Source organism: Trichosurus vulpecula, chromosome 6, assembly GCF_011100635.1.
Source record: "Trichosurus vulpecula isolate mTriVul1 chromosome 6, mTriVul1.pri, whole genome shotgun sequence".
NCBI classification, from domain to species: domain Eukaryota; kingdom Metazoa; phylum Chordata; class Mammalia; order Diprotodontia; family Phalangeridae; genus Trichosurus; species Trichosurus vulpecula.
In genome coordinates this window covers 76,510,706-76,530,416 of record NC_050578.1, presented here as the reverse complement: position 1 = coordinate 76,530,416, position 19,711 = coordinate 76,510,706, and the positions used below count along the sequence as shown (strand labels likewise).

General features: G+C 39.5%; 1 protein-coding gene across 3 annotated transcripts in view; it reads left to right on the top strand.

Moving 5' to 3' along the window:
• SEPTIN11 (septin 11) overlaps window positions 1-19,711 on the top strand; it is a 127,259-nt gene that overhangs the window by 93,907 nt on the left and 13,641 nt on the right. For all 3 annotated transcript variants that reach the window (XR_005010632.1, XM_036762600.1, XM_036762599.1), the window contains exons 4-6: window positions 8,544-8,730; window positions 12,684-12,845; window positions 17,027-17,123. Coding sequence is in view for 2 of the 3 variants with exons in the window: in XM_036762600.1 (XP_036618495.1) it covers window positions 8,544-8,730; window positions 12,684-12,845; window positions 17,027-17,123 (446 nt within the window). In the remaining variant the exon portion in view is untranslated. The remainder of the gene's footprint in view (window positions 1-8,543; window positions 8,731-12,683; window positions 12,846-17,026; window positions 17,124-19,711) is intronic.

Below are 19,711 nucleotides of genomic sequence, written 5' to 3'. Positions count from 1 at the left end.
GTGAGACTGAGCTCTGCTCTTCAGTAATAAGTGTTTAATACTAGACCCAATGGAAGGAAGACTCACATGTAATTGTGAGTAAATGATGTTTATGACTATTAAAGTCTAGTAGAATCATTACTAGACACTACAGGTTGGAGTCCATGCCCCTCTTCCTTCTCTACTCTGGAGCCACACACATGATCCTGACTGAGCTCAATTTTAAGGGAACTTGTCTTCCAAGAAGAAGGTCAGTCTTCTTTTCAGACATCCCCTATTTCCTTGATTCCCCACCCCAGCCCCTTAGGGGAAATTGCTTAAAGTTTACGTTTTGGCTCATATCATGGGTCTCTTTCAAAGGTGGGGAATTAGAAAGGTACATATTGTAAAATGTAAATCAGGATGGGGCAGATAATTCTTCTCTACATACAAAAGATATATTAAACATCTTGGCCTTCCTTTCACTTCTTGTTGGCACTTATCTCAAGATTGGTGTTTGGTCACCTGGGATCATGCCAAGAAACACAGAAGAAGCAGCCCAAAATCCAGACTCAGGCTCACTCAGTTCACATGACAAGACATGTGCCTTAGCTGACATACACAACCATTTTTGTTGGGCACAAGTGTGGTCCATCCCTAGGGAGAGGCACTTACTAAGCTGAGAGCACAAGGAAGAAGAAAGCCCCCAGAGTAGAGTAACTCCCTTTTTGAGGGTCTGCTGAGTGGACCCTTAAAGATGAGCTCTTCTCAGTGACCAGTATAGGGGGATTGCCTTACCATCTCAAGACCCCAAGCCCCCTAAGTTGCTATGTCATGCTGGACCTAAGTATCCAGGGATTTCAACATCACCAAAGCATCCTAGGTACTGAACTAGCTCATGTGGTTGGCTAGAATCAGTAAGGGCAGTTTGGCACATGTGTCCTGTTCTATACCCAAAGTTACAAAATGAAAGGAAAAACAACATTTAGGGAATGTGTATAGGGGAGGGGAGCAGATTGTCTTGCAAAGTCACTTTGCCATCTCCCAAGTAAATACCAATTTGGCTCTCTGGAGCTCTCTGAAACCATTGCATTCAACAGGTTGTTTTCTTTTCCCAACCATATTGCTAAGAAGTAATTGCTAAAAATTTTCACAGGAGCATGGATCTAGAGCTGGAAGGAAGCTTAGAAGCCATTTAGAGCACCCTCCTCATTTTACAGATGAGAACTTGAAGTACAGAGGTCAAGGGACTCGGCCATAGTCACACAGTCAGAGATAACAGAGCCACAAGTTCCACCCAAGTCTTATGCCTCCAAATACAGTACTCCTTCTATGCTCCCTTCCCATAAACAGGAGAAGAAACTTTAGCAGATGTTTGTCCCTGAAGTAGAATGTAGTCTGAAATTTTTTTCAGTACCATAGCCCTAGTAATGAAATACTACCCAAGGGAAATTCAGTTCCTCATCTGAAAGCTTTCTCCCATGACTGGTGAGCTGGTCAGAGCAGATGACCACATTCCTGGCTCAAGAAATCTTTAAAGGAGTATCTGACTCACTGGGATTGAATAACGCATCATTTCCAAGGAGATCCAAAACAGGAAATGTGATCGTAACATAGATACCAAATGTTTCTCAATTTAATTTTTTACACTTAAATTTCTCATCAGATTGTATAATCTTCCTTTCTGTGCATCAAATGGCTTTTTTCTCATTGACTACCAAGCCAAATTCTCAGGATAGTCTAACAAATAATATTTTAGAGAGTTGTTGTTCAATCACTTTGTTATGTCCAACTCATGACTTCATAGACAGTACTAAGATGATTAAAGAGATGACATTGGAAGATGAGCGCCTCAGGTTGGAAGGTGCTCCATATGTCACTGGGGAAGAGGAGAGACCAACTAGAGGTAGTTACAGCACTAATGAAGCGTCAGGGTCAAAGCTGAAAGGAAGCTCAGCTGCAGATGCATCTGGTGACAAAAGGAAACTCTGATGCTATAAAGATTTACATTGCATAGAAACCTGGAATGTAAGATCTATGAACCCAAGATAAGCTGGATGTGGTCAAACAGAAGATGGAAAGATTAAACATCAACATTTGGCATGTCAGTGAACTTAAACAGATGAGAATGGGTGAGTTTAATTCAGATAATTATTTCATACACTGCTGTGGACAAGAATCCCCTCAAAGAAGTGGAGTAGCCCTCATAGTCAATTAAAGGGTGAGAAAAGCAATGCTGAAGTATAATCTCAAAAATGACGGAATGATGTCTGTTCAAATTGAAGGTGAACTATTCAGCATCTATGTGCTAAATACTGATAGTGAAGAGGCCAAAGTTGAAGACCTACCCACATTTTCTAGAAATAACACCCACCCACCTTTCCCCCCCACCCCCCCAAAAAAGATGTCACATTCTTCATAGGGGATTGGAATGCTAAAGTAGGAAATCAAAAGATAGTAGAAGTAACAGGCAAGTTTGGCCTTGGAGTACAAAATGAAGCAGGGCAGAGTAACAGAATTTTGTCAAGAAAACTTACTGGCCATAACAAATACTCCTTTACAACAATTCAAAAAGTGACTTTGTGCATGGACATCATAGATGGTCAATATGGAAATCAGATTGATATATGCTTTGCAGTCACAGGTGGAGAAGCTCTGTATAGTCAGTTAAGACAAGACTTGGAGCTGACCATGGCTCAGATCATGAGCATCTTATTGTAAAATTCAGACTTGAATTGAAGAAAGTTGGGAAAAAAATCAAACGATATAGCTACGACCTAAATAACATCCCTTATGACTATGAAGTGGAAGTGATGAATAGATTTATGGGATTGGATGTGATAGATAAAGGACCTGAAGAACTGTGGACAGAGGTTTGCAATATCGTATAAGAGGCAGCAACAAAAAATGCCAGAGAAAAAGAAGAGCAAGAAGGCAAAATGCCTGTCTGATGAGGCTGTACAAATTGCTGACAAAAGAAGGAAAGCAAAAGGGAAAGGAGAAAGGGAAAGATAACACCCAACTGAATGCAGAATTTCAAAGAATAGCAAGGAGAGATAGGAAGGTTTTTTAAAATGAGCAATGCAAAAAAAAACTAGAAGAAAACAAGAGAATGAGAAAGAAAATTGTTCAAGAAAGTTTCATGCAAAAATGGGCATGATGAAAGACAAAAATGGTAGGGATTTAATAGAAGTAGAAGAGATTAAGAAGAGATGGCAACAATACACAGAACAACTATACAAGAAATATCTTAGTATCAGTGATAACCATGATGGTGTGGTTACTGATCTAGAGCCAGACATCCTGGAGAATAAAGTCAAGTGGGCCTTGGGAAGCATTGCTAACAGTGAGGCTAGTGGAGATGATGGAATTCCACCTGAGCTATTTAGAACCCTGAAACTTAGTGCTATTTAAATGCTGCACTCAATATACCAGCAAATTTGGAAAACACTACAGTGGCCACTAGATTGGAAAAGAGTAGTTTATGTCACAATCCTAAAGAAGGGCAATGCCAAGGACTGTTCAAATTCCCAAACAGTTGCACTTATCTCACAGGCCAGCAAAGCTATACTTAAGATTCAACAAGCTAGACTTTAGTAATATGTGAACCAAAAATTGCCAGAAGAGCAGGCTGGTTTTCGAAGAGGCAAAGGAACTAGAGACCAAATTGCCAGCATTTGCTGCATTATAGAGAAAGCCAGGGAGTTCCAGAAAAGCATCTACTGTTTTATTGACTACACTAAAGTCTTTAACTGTGTGGATCACAGCAAAATGTGGCAAGTCTTCAAAGAAATGGGAGTACCAGGTCGTCTAATCTGTTTTCCTGAGGAACTTGAATGCAGGCCAAGAAGCAATAGTTAAAACTGAACATGGAACAACTGGTTGGTTTAAGATTGGAAAAGGAGTACAATGAGGCTGTATATTGTCATTTTATGTATTTAACTTATATGCAGAGTACATCATGCAAAATGACAGCCTGGATGAATCAAAAGCTGGAATTAAGGTTGCTAGGAGAGATATCAACAATTTCAGATATGCAGACAATACTATTCTGATGGCAGAAAATGAAGAGGAATTAAGAAGCCTCTTCAAGATTGGGGAAAAGGAGACTAAAAGCTGGCTTGAAGCTTAACATCCAAAAAGCTAAGATTTTTGGCAACTGGTTCTATCACTTCATGGCAAATAGAGGGAAAAGAAGGAAGTAGTGTCAGATTTTATATTCTTGGGCTCAAAGATCACTACAAGCAGCAACTGTAGTCATGAAAGTAAAAGATGCTACTCCTTGGAAGGAAAGCTATGGCAAATTTGGACAGCATACTAAAATGCAGAGGCATCACCTTGCCAACAAAGGTCCATATAGTTAAAGCTATGGGTTTTCCAGTAGTAACATATGGCTGTGAGAGTTGGATTGTAAGGAAAGCTGAGTGCCACAGAATCGATGCTTTCAAATTGTGGTGCTGGAGACTTTTGACAGTCCCTTATACAGCAAGGAGATCAAATCAGTCAGCAATTGAGAAGAAATTAATTCAGGCTATTCACCGGAAGGTCAAATACTGAAGCTGAAATTTAAATACTTTGACCACATAATGAGACAACACAGGACTCATTGGAAAAGACCCTGAGGTTGGGAAAGATTGAAGGCAAAATGAAAAGGGGATGGCAGAGGATAAGATAGTGTCATGGAAGCAATGAACATGAACTTGGACAGAATTCAAGAGATAGTGGAGAAGAGAGGGGCCCGGCATTCTGTTGGCCATGGAGTCACAAAGAGCTAGACACGACTGAACAACAACATTTAAAGAAACTCTGCAGCTCTGAGTAGTATGTCAGAGTTGTGGGAAAATGGCCTAATCGGGTTTTTGTTTTAGTATATTTTTTTTCGGTGAATAAAAATCTCTCAATAATAATAATAGCTCGACTTTATATAATTCTTTTAGGTTTTTGAGGTGCTTTGCAAACATCTCATTCAATCCTTATAACTCTGGGAGGTAGAAGCTAATAGTATCCCTATTTTATAGATAAGGAAACTGAGTCTGAGAGCATGCACTTAAATGATTCTCTGGGCTCACACAGCTATCCTCAAGCAGGATTTGAACTCAGCTCTTTCTGACTCTCTCGTACCATACTTTATATACTGTGCTACCTAGCATCTCCCTATTAGTGGGAAACAACCCAAAATGTAGTGACATGTGTATAGTAAAGTTTTTTTTTAAGTTGTTTGTTTTTACATTGTTGTGATTTGTGTAAATTCTTCTCCTGGTTCTGCTCACCTCATTTTGCATCAGTTCATACAAGTCTTCCCAAATAATTCTGAAACAATCCCTTTCAGCATTTTTTATAGCACAATTAATATTCTACTAATCCACATACCATAATTTTTTCTGCCATTTCCCAACTGGTGGGCACCCCCTTACTTTCCAGTTTTTTGTCATTATCAAAGAGCGTCTTTAAATACCAACGAAGGTTTTAACTGTTCCAAAGCCTTGCCTAATTTCTAGTAGAAGTAACCAAGGAATGGTGAAATTACCTCTTTCTAAAAGGAGTTTTAGGATGTTGGAGACAGAGAAGATGGCAAGGACCTAATGGTGTACAAAGTAAAGGGTCAGTGCTTGGATAGAGTAGAATATTTTGCCAACAACTTTTACACAATGCTTTATCTTATCTGTTTTAAATGTCAGTTTTCCTTGGAAAGGGAGAAGGGGGTGGGGGAAAGTCACCCCTAACAGTTTGTGCCATTCTTGAAAACAATAAACCCAGTTTACTACTTCTTCTAGGGCTAGGATATATGTGAGAAAAGAAAATTCAGGAGAAAGAAGACATGCTTACACTTTAAAATGGAGGAAATTAATGAGGGGGAGTGGTACAGAAATAGCTTTAGATTAGATGATTCGATTGAGGTTCTCTATCTACCCTCATTGATATTATCGTAATACAAAGAATTTGAATGGGTCACATTTAACATAAGGAGTTCTTTTTTGGCAGGAATGGCCAGCAAAGGTGAAAGCCTTTATTAAATTGCTTTCTTTATAACTGGGGATGCAGAGAACTGGGAATCAGACTGGAATTCTAGGAAGGGCTCGAGAAATCATGAAAGGCTCCAGGAGACTGAGCCCTGCCAATGTGTGGCTCTTCAATAAAAGAACAACACTTAAGTAGATTCCTTGAAATTTCCTATACATGCAATAATGTATTTCAAAGCACCATCCCAAACCACATTTTGTTTTTGTTATGAATTCTGGGAATTCATGATCCCAGTACTCTTTGGGCCAGAATCTTTGGGTGGGTATCAAGCGTTACTGAGCCAGTTCCTGGCTCTTTGAAAGAGGATGTTGAAGGAATATGTAATTCATTAGCCTTCATCACACTATGGAAGAGGTTGGTGTATCAGTGGAATGGTTTGTGCCATTCCCAGGAACAAAAACATGGGCTCGGTTGCAAGTTAGAATTATTACCCAGAATGGTAGAGCTGGAAAATATCATTTGGTCCTTTCTTCAAGATCATATAGTAATAAAATGGCAGAGCCCAGGCTCAAGGTCTCTTCCTCTGGAAGATGCTCTTCTCACAGTATGACGCTACCCCACCCCACCCCACCCCCACCCCACTCCACCCCAGCCTTGGATGAAATGGATCCTTTTAAAAGGTTTTGATATTTTCACTCTGGCTTTAAGCCTGGCAGGCTATGGGAATTTTGTCCTTTGTCATGGAATATTTTGCAGTATATATAGAAAAGCAAATAGACCTGTTCTGGTCAGCACTGAAAGGCAGAAGTAGGAGCAGTGGGTGGACATTGCAAAGAAGTAGATTAGAACTTAATGCAACTAAGATTTTAATTCTTAAGAATTAGAGCTAGTCATTTGTGTAATGGCCTGCCTTCAGGGGCAGCTACGTGGAACAGTGGGTAGAGTCAGAAGGACCTGCATCTAAATCCAGCTCAGCCACTAGTTGTGTGACCCAGGGAAAGTACCTTAACCTGTGCCTCAATTTACTCATCTGTGAAGTGGGGACAATGATAGCACCCATCCCCCAGGGTTGTTGTAAAGCTAAAATAAAATTTGAAAAATGCTTTACAAACCTTAAAGTGCTATGTAAAAGCTAGCTAACATCACTATCATTATTATTAATGGGTTCTACTTCTCTGGAAGTCTTTACAAGTTTTACTGATGTCATTTTTACTTCACTCTCACTTCCAATTGACTTCCCCCAGCATCTTAGGTCCTGCAGTAGAACCCTCTTTTGTAACAGTGTTAAGCTAAACAAATTAATACCATTGGCCATATCTGACAACGTATGGCTTATTCTGTTCCTGTAGCTTACCACCTCTCTAACAAGAGGTAGGAGGTTTCTACTGCAGTACTTCAAGAAACGTCTGAACGCCCACTTGTTGGGAAAGTTGCTGATGTTGCAGAGGGGGGAATATGGAAGATTCCTGTTCAGTTATGGCTTGCAAGAGCTGTGCTGAAGTCCCTTCCAGCCATGACATTTTTTGATTCAGTACAATTATTGAGACATCATTTTGTTCATGTGTGTGGTATGTATTGATCAAACCCATGAATTATAATAAATATTGAAACTAAAAATGACGTCAAGCAGCATTTGGACTTTGGTTTGGTTTTTTTTTTCCTCCTGGTGTATAACTATAGCTTCCTCCAATAGCACTGTCTGCTTTCCTCCTTTTCATTTTAAAATGACTTTCCTTCCAAGGATGCCATTGAATCAATAGGTCTTTTTTTTTTTTTATTTTGTTTTTTCCTCAGGGCCTGGATTGTTGATGCACAGTAGATTTTGGCTTCATAGTACTTAGAATGTTCACTAGTGTGATGGTGAATTAAGTATTTGGGGAAATGGAGCTCCTCTAATTTGCCATGCAAGTGCCAATAAGCACTGCTGCATTTGTTGAGGTATTTTCATGGGGGGGGTCACCCTTAAAGGAGTTTGTGTACATCCCTAAGACCTTAACAGTAAGGACCATCTCATCCCTGGAGGGAATCTGGGCCATTAAATATTGGCAGTCTTATTCCTGGTAGTAACATCATCATCGTGATTGTGGTTGTAGTTAGTTTTTAATAGTTTGTGTTACATGGTACTAATGCTCCCCAATAGATAGTAATGGCATCTGAAAATGACAGCGGAGCATTTGGAACATGTTACATGATACTCAGGGAGGAGGGAAGGCACAAATTTTACTTTTTCTTGGACTAATATTAAAACGCATTTTTCTTCTCCGAACTTAGATAATGGCAGTGGAGAGTGTGAAAGTGTAGTATGTGGCACGGGAAACCAGCCTCCCAGAAGTACCAAGGCAGTGTACTGGGATTAGTTTAGTTATCATCATAGCCAGATTTATTCAGGAGTGGGTAAGAAAGGGTAAGGCACCATAAAATAGATATTATTTGGCTTTCAGATTCTCTGATGTAGTTGAGAGAAAAAAAGATAAGATTCATTCTTATCAGGTAATATAAAGATGGATTCCAGTCAATTAGCTGGTTTGAAGTAAAAAATATAGTTTTAAAGCTCTGTAGAAATGTGAGGGGTTTGTTGTTGTTGCTGTTTTATTATTATTATTTTATTATTTTTATTATTATAGCTATAAACCAATAGTAGAATATATTGATGCACAATTTGAAGCTTACCTGCAAGAGGAATTGAAGATCAAGCGTTCTCTGTTCAATTACCATGACACCCGGATCCACGCTTGCCTTTACTTCATCGCCCCCACTGGACATTCTCTGAAGTCCCTCGACCTCGTCACCATGAAGAAACTGGACAGCAAGGTACTCAGCCCACACAAAGCTGCGTTCTTTCTAGGCCATTGGGTCCTAAAATAGTTGTTCGCAGCTGTGCCCTCAGAGTAATTTGGACATTTCATCTACAAGCAGTTGATTAGATTGTTTTGGTATCTGAGAAAATTCCCTTGAAAGTTTATCATGCAATTTGTATTGTTGGGTTACCTTTTAACAAGCATTGTAAAAGCATTGTTTTACTAGTATGTCTCTGATAAAGATGAGGAGAAAGATATAAGGAATACATGTAGAAATTTGGGCAATTAGAAGAATTACATTCAAGTATTTGAAATAACAGGCAGGGTTGTATGTCTTTAAAGAGGATTTGTGTGTGTGTGTGTATGTATTATACATTTATGTGTGTATATATATATATGCACACACACACACATATACACATATGTGTGTGTGTGTTTGCATTAATTCACGGTTTAGGGAAAACTAATTTTTTTTAATAGTTTCCTATCTGATAAGATCATACACTCTATCCACTCATTTGGGAAGCTACATGGTATGGTATTCCCTTCCCTTAAAAGCCATCCTTTTATAGTCAGTGGTTTTCATGGATTACTGTGACTATGGCTGAAAAAAATTAACCACTTGCCTTATGAAGAGAGAACCACGACCAGGCCCATTCTTGAATCTGAAGCCTCTTCCTTTTGGTAAGACCTGCCAGAACTTGTGATCTGTTGGGATGGTCTTAAAAAACCCAGGGACATTTCCTGGCCAAGATGCATAGGACTTGGTGGAAAGAGTACTGGATCTGGAGTCAGAGGGCCTGGGTTCTGTTATCCTCTATGTGACCTAAAACAAGACCCCTAAGCCTTCTGAGCATCAAGTTGCTCATCTTTGAAAATGAGGGAGATGGATTAGAGGGCCTGTGAAATTCCCTTCAGGTCCAGATCCAGTGACTTTAGTGGAGACATTTGGGACATGATGAGGGAGTGATGATACTCTGATCAACATGCTAAGATGGCTTCTTATCTGTGAGTTGACCCAGAAAAGGCCTTAACATCAGAATAGGGCTTCTCAGATTTCCCCAGTGCACTGAATCAAAGGATCTTCTGTTGGCCTGAAAGAATTAAGCAGCTTCCATAGCTCTTAACTCTCGGGAGAGTTTGACTCACTTTTATTAAAATTTCAAACTGAAGCTCAGCTTCACTACCATGTGGGCTCAAGGTGGTAGAACCCAAGCTATTTGCTTCTTATAGCTTCCTATTGTGCGAGTGCTTGATATCAGGGCAAAGATCTCTATGGAGTGGGAATAGAGAGCTTATTACTAAAAGCACAGCCTACTTAAGTCTCATCCACAGAACACAGGGACAGCTGTACGTACTCAGCACACCTCTAGCCATTTCCCCCCAGAAGTACTGTTAAGCCAGAAAAATGAAATGGATTACCAAACGTTGCACAAAACCAAAACCTAAAGGGTTTTTTTTTCTGCCTCAGCTTCACCCTTCATTCCACAACCCTTCCATCCCCCCAAAACAAGAACAACTCCAACAAAAATGATTCTGCATAGCAAAGTTGAGAAACAAGCATCCTTACTTTCAGGGATTTGGAGGTTAGTGGGGCATACTGGAAAGAACCCTGGGTTTGAATCCATAGGACATTGGATCAGATTTCTGAGATCAGCTCAGCTCTGTGATCTTGGGGAAGCTACTGAACCTCTTGGGGTCTCAGTTTCCATATGTATAAAGTGAAGGGGATGAATTACATAATCATCCTTTTTCTTCAGGCTTCTGCTTTGAGGGAAAAGAGAGGGCTTTGACCTGAATTATTTAGATTAACTCTATTCCAGGTCATTCACTCTACTCTCTTCACTTTGTCTCTCACCAAAAGGATCCTCTTAGAGTATTTTTTCAAAGTTTCTTTTTTGAGGCAGTCAGGATTAAATGACTTGCCCATCGTCACAGCTAATTAGTATCTGAGGCTGGATTTGAATCCAGGTCTTCCTGTCTCCAGGGCAGGTGCTCTACCCACTGCGCCCCCTGGAGTATTCTTGCTAAAAACATTCTGATCAGTTCTTGTGGCAAAGTTGATGACTACCTTTTTTCTCATCCTGCAACATGCCCGAGAAAGAAGGTGAATGATTAGTTTATGAATGGTTGAAGAAGTTATTATTGTTATTAATATAGTAATTAATAACATGATATAAATAAAATAACACAATATATGTCATAATATAATGTAATATAGTATATAATGTTATGCTACTGTTATGTTAACACATACTCATGTGTTAATATTAATGTTAACATTACTCTGTTAATATAAGCTGATATTAATATTTATTAGCATGCCTGTCACCTCATTGCCATTGATCAGCAGCTTGCAAATAGTGCTTCTTAAGAGATTTGACCAGGAGGGGTCTTCACTGGAAGGCGGGGCCATCTACTCCTGCTGCCTTATTTTATAGATGAGGAAACTGGTACTACCAAATGATTAAGTAACTTGCCCGAGGTGATACAAGTCACACATGCAGATTTGGGATTCAAATCCAGATCTGCTCACCTGCAGTTTAGAATTCTTTCCATTGTGTCACACTGCCTCCCTAAGGATAAAAAGAGAATCAGATGAATAGAGCCAGCCACCTCTTTCTCTTTCTGCTCCTCATTATGTTCCTATCATCAGATTGACTTTCCACTAGAATTGTAGTAGAGGTAAATTGCTAAATGTCAGATCCCAGGTCGAGTCTCTTTTCTCCTACTAGTAGGTGAAAGAAAATGCACCATTAATTTTGGAAAGTGAATATTAGAAATTTATAGGTTTGTTGTCAGTAGCCAGTAGGGCAAAGATACTGTCTGTGTTTCAGGGCTTTATACAGCGGTAATACAGATAAAGGTCCCTCTTCTGCACCTCTTGTCACGTATGTCAAATTTTGAATGAAATTTTGTGAAATTCAAGAAAATATTCTTTTTGTTTTGGACAGTATAGAGTGAATTTTTTTAAATAAATATTGATTGATTTCTTTTGTTTTTACTTCATTTTTATATCCAAATATATTCCAATGTCTTCCTCTCCCCAGACCTTTTAACAAAGAATAAAAAAGAAAGGAGAGGGAGTCAGTTAAACAAAACTAATCTATGTATAGATTGAATCTGATAGAATGTGTAGTCATCTATACCCATAGTTCTTCACTCTTTAAAAAAAAAGGAGTTGCATTTTCTCCTCTCTTCTTAGCTTGATTATTTTGATTGCACTTTTTAGTTTCTGAGGCATCTTATCATTTTTTCCGTTTACATCATTGGTGTCATTCTGTATGTTGTTTTGCTGTTTCTACTTCCCTCACTTCACATCAATTCATATAACTCTTCCCATGTCAAGAAAATGTTCAAGTTGCCAAAACTATTTTCATTCTGATGAACACTTGTTTGTTCTTTCTAGCCTTTTTAGGCGATCAGAAAAGAGAACTGATTGCTCAGTCTCTAGTGTGTTTGTTTTAAGTCCCCGTAAAAATACTGCTGCACTGCTTTAATTCTCCCTTTACACTGCAGAGATGCCCAAGAACAGATGGCCATCGTTCCCTTTAGAAGGTGGGGCAGACAGCTCATTTGCCAGCACAGGTCTAAAGAATGGGTGGTTTCTTTCCTGTGTTACAGTTGTTTGTCATTGACTGAATGACAGCACTTCCTCTCTAGCCTTTAGAAGAAAAAAAATGACTTGTACCAGGGAGGAAATGTATCAAAGTGTAGCTCCCTGAAACCAGAGTAGCTTAACCCTTTTCTTGGAGGAAGGAGTTAAATCACAAGAAGAGAACAGGAAATGAAAGGTCAGATTCTTATTCATGGGATATTTACTGATAGTGACTTGGCATTTATTTTCAGGGTTGGTTTTGGGGTTTGGTTTTTTGGGGAGGGGCACTTTTCATTCATTTGATCTACTGCTTTCATATTTTTCTAAGTTAGTTGTAGTCTAAAATGGACATTTCTTTTAAATTGTAGGTGAACATCATCCCCATCATAGCAAAAGCAGATACCATTGCCAAAAATGAGCTGCACAAATTCAAGAGTAAAATCATGAGTGAGCTCGTCAGTAATGGTGTTCAGATATACCAGTTCCCTACAGATGAAGAGACAGTGGCAGAGATTAACGCGACAATGAGTGTAAGTTGGCCTAAGAGAATGAATGCTTGTACCAGTGAGTATCCTGAGAAGCAAACAGCTTGGTATGGGTGGCAGGCAGACCACTCAACATCCAATCAGAACCGATTTCTATACCCTGTGCTGAAAAAAAAACTTGCTCTATGACCTTGGACAAGCCCTTAGCCCCTGTGCCTCAGTTTGCTCACACGTAAAATGGGGGAGTTGGATAAACTTAGGTCCCTTCCATCTTGAATGTTTTATGATATCTATGACTCATTTAGAAAAAATAAAAGGAAACTGCCAAGCCCAGCGTTCTGCAACTGGCCCACTACATTTCTGATAGCTCCTTCTCAGTCTCCTTTGCTGGATATTCTTCCGGGTCATATCCACTAACTGTGGCTATACCCCAAGGACCTGTCCTGTCCTCCCTCCATGCCATCTCACTTGGGAATCTTAGCAATCAGCTTCCATTGGGTCACTTACCTCTATAGATGATTCTTGGGTCTACTTATCCAGCCCTACTCATTCTCCTGATCTCCAGTCTTGCATCTTCAGCTGCCTCATGTACCTTTCAAAATGGGTATCCTACAGACTTCTCAAACACAGCATGTCCCAAACAGAACTCCTCATCTTCCCCCCAAGCCCTCCCCCCTTTCCTAACTTCCTTATTACTGTTGAGGGTACCAGCAGCCCCCCAGTCACCCAAGCTTATCTGGACTCAGAAGCTCCGTGGCATCCTTGGTAACTCACTTTCACCCCACATAGCCCATATCTCTTGTCAAGCCTTGTAGCTTCTCCGTTTCCAGTATCTCCTATATGTCCCCTTCTCTCTCTCTCTCTCTCTCTCTCTCTCTCTCCACACACACACACACACACACACACACACACACACACACTCTATACATATATATATATTTTTTCTCCTCACACAGCCTTCACCCTGGTGCAAGCCCTCATTCTCTCATGCCCAGACTATTGCTGGAGGATGCTGGTTGGTTTCCCTGCCACAAATCTCTCCCCCATTCAGTTGCCAGAGTGAGCTTCTTAAGGCATAGGTCTAACTATAGCATATATACCACCTCCTCTATTCAATAAACTATTCATGGTTCCCTTTTAATTCTAGGCTCAATGATAAAAATCTTCTGTTTGGCTTCATAACCTGGTCCCTCCCAGTCTTTCAAGTCTTCTTCCACCTTACTTCTCCCCACATACTCTCTCATCCAGTGACCTCCTAGCTCTTCTTTGCATACAACACTCCCATCTTCTGACTCTGTTCCTTTTCATTGTCTGTCTCCCGTGCCTAGAATCCTTCCATTCTTCATCTCTGCCTCTTAAGATTACCTGGGTTTGCTTCACAACTCATCTCAAATCCAAGAAGCCTTTCCTGCTTCCCCCATCCCCAAACACACACTGCTGGCACCATCCTTTTGAGTTACTTTCCATTTACTTTATCTTTATCTTGCATGTACAAAGTTGTTTGCAAGTTGTCTCCCCTCATTAGACTAGGAACTATTTTTTTGCCTTATTAATTAATTAATTTTTAGTTTTCAACATTTACTTTTATAAAATTTTGAGTTCGCAATTTTCCCCTCTCCCCTCCCTGAGACAGAATGCAATCTGATATAAGCTATACATGTACAATCATATTAAACACATTTCTACATTAATTATGTTATGAAAGAAGAATCAGAACAAAAGGGAAAAACCATGAGAAAGAAAAAATTAAAAAAAGAAAATAGTATGCATCGATCTGCATTCAGACTCCATAGTTATTTCTCTGGATTGGATAGCATTTTCCATCATGGGTCTTTTGGAATTGTCTTAGATCCTTGCATTGCTGAGAAGAGCTAAGTCTAACAAAGTCAATCATCACACAATGTTGCTGTTACTGTGTACGGTGTTTTGACTCTGCTCACTTCACTCGGCATCAGTTCATGCAAATCTTTCCAGGTTTTTCTGAAATCCACCTGCTCATCATTTCTTATACCGCAGCAGTATTCCATTATAATCATATACCATAACTTGTTCAGCCATTCCCCAATTAATGGACATCCCCTCAATTTCCAATTCTTGGCCACCACAAAAAGAACTGCCATAAATATTTGTGTCCCTGTGGGTTCTTTTCCCTATTTTATGATCTCTTTGGGATACAGACCTAGACTATGAGCTTCTTGAGGGAGCTTTTTGTTTTTGCCTTTCTTTATATCCCCAGTGCTTAGCACAGTGCCCAGCACATAGTAAATGCTTAATAAATGCTTGTTGTTTAATGGACTGAAAGGAAATGGGCGTCTACCTTCTTTCCCTCCTGCCTGGTGGTGAACAACCAACCATCTGTCTGCCTCTCAGAGTGTCTCAGATTGTTTCTTCCCTTCCCCTTTTCGTCCTCGTTCCACCCTTTCCTGTGTTGTTAAATGAACAAGCATTTGAGGATATGGCTTTCTCCTACACTAATAAAACCATCCAGATCCTTGAAAACATGTCTATCACCACGTGTCTCCATAGAAGGCCCTCTTCTTGCCATTTGGCACCTGAGTAATTTATTGCTTCTATTTGTCACATCTAGCCAACTCTTGTTCCTGTGTCATTTACTGAACAAAAAGATCTGTCATTTTTGTATGGATAATGCTTTGCCTTTAGGTTTCCTTTTCTTAATTGTTTCTTCTTCCTAGGCAGCTGGTAGCACTGTGATTAGAACGTTGGGCCTGGAGTAAGGACAACCTACCTCTTTTTTTTTTTTTTTTTTTTTTTTTTTTTTTGGTAAATGCTTTATCACTCTCACTCTTTTCCTCCCTCATTTAAAAATCTCTCCCTTGACTTAAAAAAACCAAAACCTTTGTGTCAAATAAACCCCATCGTGCAAAACCAATCCACACCTTATCCATGTCCAAAAATGCATTTCTCCTTCTGCTTCTTCCTTTTCTCACCACTCTGCCAGGAGGTAGATAACAAGCTTTGTTGCTGGACCTCTGGACTCATGATTGGCCATTGCATTGATCAGAGTTCTGCAGTCTTTCAGTTCCTTTTCTTTACAATGTTGTACTCATTAGTTCTAATTCTTTCATCACTCTCTGCCTTGGTCTGTACATGTCTGTTTTTCTGAAATCACCCCTTTCAACATTTATTATGACATCTACATTCTGTTAAAATTAATAAACCATTTATTCCACCATTATCCAGTTGATGGACACCCCCTCTTCTTTCAGTCCTTTGCTACCATAAAAAAATGAACCTATAGGTATTTTTGGACAAATGAATCTTTTTCTTTGGTTTTTGATTCCTTTGGGAGTATAATTGAGTAGTGGTGTCACTGAGTCAAAAGGTATGCACAGTTGAATATGTTTATTTTTTAACTAAAGTTGAAACTGTATTTTGAGTTATTTTAAAGAACTTCACAGTATCTTATAAGACAGTTCAAGAAATCCGAGGGGCACGGGGAGAGAGGCAGAATCAGAGTTAGATTCGTTACCTCAGGACTAAAGAATAGCTTTTAAAACCATTTGGGTAATTTATAGTTAAAAGTGAAAAAGGTCAAAGGATGCAGATATTTGATAAATATTACAGGGGGTAGATGCTCCCCAGAAAAATTCAGGGAAAAAATCAACTTGACCAAATGATTTGGAATGGAAACTAGATTATAATAAATTTACTGTTCTGAAAAATCTTCCTTCAGTTTCAGCTTTCCTGATTGTTACTTTGGGTTATTGACTCTAATGTTAGCTCTCTGTATGTATTTGATACACAATAGCCAATATTCAGTTACAAAACATCCTAAAAACCAAGCTGAATTATAATATATTATAGTGCCTTTTCCCCCTCTGTAAGTCTTCCAGATGCCCCTCTAGGGAAAGAGTTTGCTTTCCATGTAATGAAGCAGAATGCAGGAATAGAACGATTGCCTGACCCAGACACCTGAGCTGGAATCACAGCTTAACTCAACTTTACTTGGCTGTCACCGCTTACCTTCTTCCAGCTTTGGTTTCTTCATCTGTAAAATGGGGAGAATACTTTCTAACATCTACCTCAGAATATGCTCTAGGTTACTCTAGTAAGGAAATCAGTTTGCTAATCCTTAAAGTTCTCTGCAAACTGGAGACATCACTCTCTGAGAAGAAGAGATATCTTTTTTAGGGGAGCTGCAGAAGGATCTCTGATTAAGATGATGGTGATGATGATGGCATCTTTTATGCATTCTGCCTTTCCAGGTTCATCTTCCATTTGCTGTGGTTGGAAGTACTGAAGAAGTGAAGATTGGAAATAAGATGGCAAAGGCCAGGCAGTACCCTTGGGGTGTGGTGCAAGGTATATCCTGGGAAGAAAGAGGGAGGGGCTGCCTGGACACAGGAACACTGTTGGAGGCTCCTTCACAGCAGTAGGGCAGGATGCAATGGAAACTTCTTTCCAACAAATAATGTGTGCGGGCATTTCTAGGTTTCTGTGAGGGTGGAAGAAGTGGCCATAATATGAATGGAAAATACTCAACCTTCTCATTGCCAAATCAGAGGCTGGAAAGCTTTAAAATCCTGCCTGATAGAGTATGTTTCTCATGAAACGAATGAGCTTTACCAACACATGTTGAGAAGACAATGGTCAGCTTCTGAATGAGCGACCCCCAGATGCTCAGGCAAAGCACTCATTGGCTTTTCTCATGGTATTTTTGGGCATCCTAAAATGCCCAAGCATAGAAGGGAAAAAAGTATTTGACCATCATTAAGCTTATAATTGTAATCCAAATGGGAGATTGTAGAGCAAACACTGACAGTGCTTTCTTTATTCTTGTCTCTGACTTTCTGAGTATAAATTCCCAAGGCATTATGTGAAAAAGAGTAGTCAAAACTAAGAATGTGTCCTCCAGGGAAAGTCAAGTCACTCAATGATTTGGTCAATTATGTTGCTTTTATTTATTTAAATCAACAGAAGTGTTAAAGTATTTCACTCAATTTCCGTTACTATAGCAAGAAAGTGAAGCCAGCAAGTATCTATTAAGCACCCACTGTGTGCCAGGCACTGTGCTACATGCTGGGATACAAAGGCAAAAAAGCAGTCCCTGCTGTAAAGGAACTCACAGCCTAATGGGGGAGACAACATGCAAGCAACTATGTATAAATAAACTACATACAGGATAAAATGGAGAAAATCTCAGAGGAATAGCACTAAGATTAAGAAAACGTCTTTATGTCACACATCAGAAATTACCTAAGTTCTCTGAGAGGTGAATTCCCAGCCAGACCTAATGATCAAACTCTCCAAAACAATCTCAACATCCCAGGATGGTAGCAGTAATGGTAGCTCAGAGGGCTGATGGCAGCAGGTGCAGGGAGCTGCTCTCTGGCAGACGGGCCATTGGGTCCATGGGCAGTAATGGCTGGTAGTCCAGGTCCTGCTTCTTTGGGCTCCAGGAAACTGGAAGCTCATATGAGGTCTCTTTTTAAGTCTTGTGTCCTTACCAGCTTTCCTGGTTCTACTTTGGTTCATCTTAGACTAAATTTCAGTACAGAACTGGGCAATTTTGTTATGGCAGGTTCCTTGTGGCTCACTTCTAAGGGGGAACTCGACCAATCAGGCTTTTGCTGATGTAATTAGTGGCCAAGGTTGTTTATGCCAATGTACAAGTATACTCACATTGCACTTCATGTTTAGTAAATAGCTCATGATCATACATTGACACTCTGAGGTGACTACTTGTTTATATACTTGGTGGTTAGGGGTGTACATGTGCATTACAAATTTATAATGGAGTCACTCATGTCAAAAGCGTGCCTCCTATGGAGAGGTGTTCTTAGATTCGGCTGCTTGTCCAAGTCAGCAGTATGGGTTCTAGATCTGTGAGCCTGGACTTAGAGCCCAGAACCCTAAACAGAGTCACTTGGAATAGATTATTCTTCTCTTTAGAACAGGGGGGGCAAGGAAATCTCCCTGAGGAGCTGAAAGTTGGCTCCCACAACATCCAGCCAAATCTGGTTGCCCAGAGCAGATTGCTAGAAAAGCAACTAAGCAAAGAAACCAAAAACAGATAAAAAGTTGTTTTGAAGCCATGGATGCACAAGACATAAACCTCCAAAACACCTACAAGCAAAGCCTCAAAGTAAAACACCTCTTGCCCAAGATCAATTAGAATTTATAAATGAAATGATACTGTTTTTAATGAGTTAAAATTCTATAAATGAAATGAGAAGAATAGAGGAAAGAACTGGAAAAGAAATAAGAGTTTTGGAGGGAACACTTGGAAAGAAAATTAAAAGCTTAAGTACAAGAGGCATAAAACTTCACTAAATTAACAGATTCCCTGAAAATTAGAATGAATCAAACAGAAGGTAATGATTCCCAGAGACAATAAGAAAAAGTAAATGAAAATCAAAAGGTTAGAAAATAGAAGAGAATGTTAAAAATCTCACATCAAAAACAACTGACCTAAAAAAACAGATCATGGGGAGATAATTTAAAATCGCTATACTACCTGAAATCTATGACCAAATAAAAGGATATATACTTTAAGTTTCAAGAAATCATGAAAGAAAACTGCCTCAATTTCTTAGAATGAAAGGACAAAGTGAAAATAGAAGGACTGAGAAGAACCCCAAAATGAAAATGACCAAACACATCATAGTCAAAATCCAGACCTTCCAAGTCAAAGAAAAAATATCACAAGCAGCCAAAAATAAAGAGTTCAAGTACCAAGAAACCACAGTCAGGATTAGACAAGATTTAGTGGCTACCACCATAAAATGAAATACAATATTCCAGAACACAAAATATATAGGTTTGCAACCAGGAATAACCCAGCAAAAATGAGTGTAGTCCTCCAGGCAAAAAGTGGACCTAAACTGAATAGAAGACTCCAAGGATTCCTGTTGAAAAGACTGGAGTCAGGTAGACATATTTAAATACAA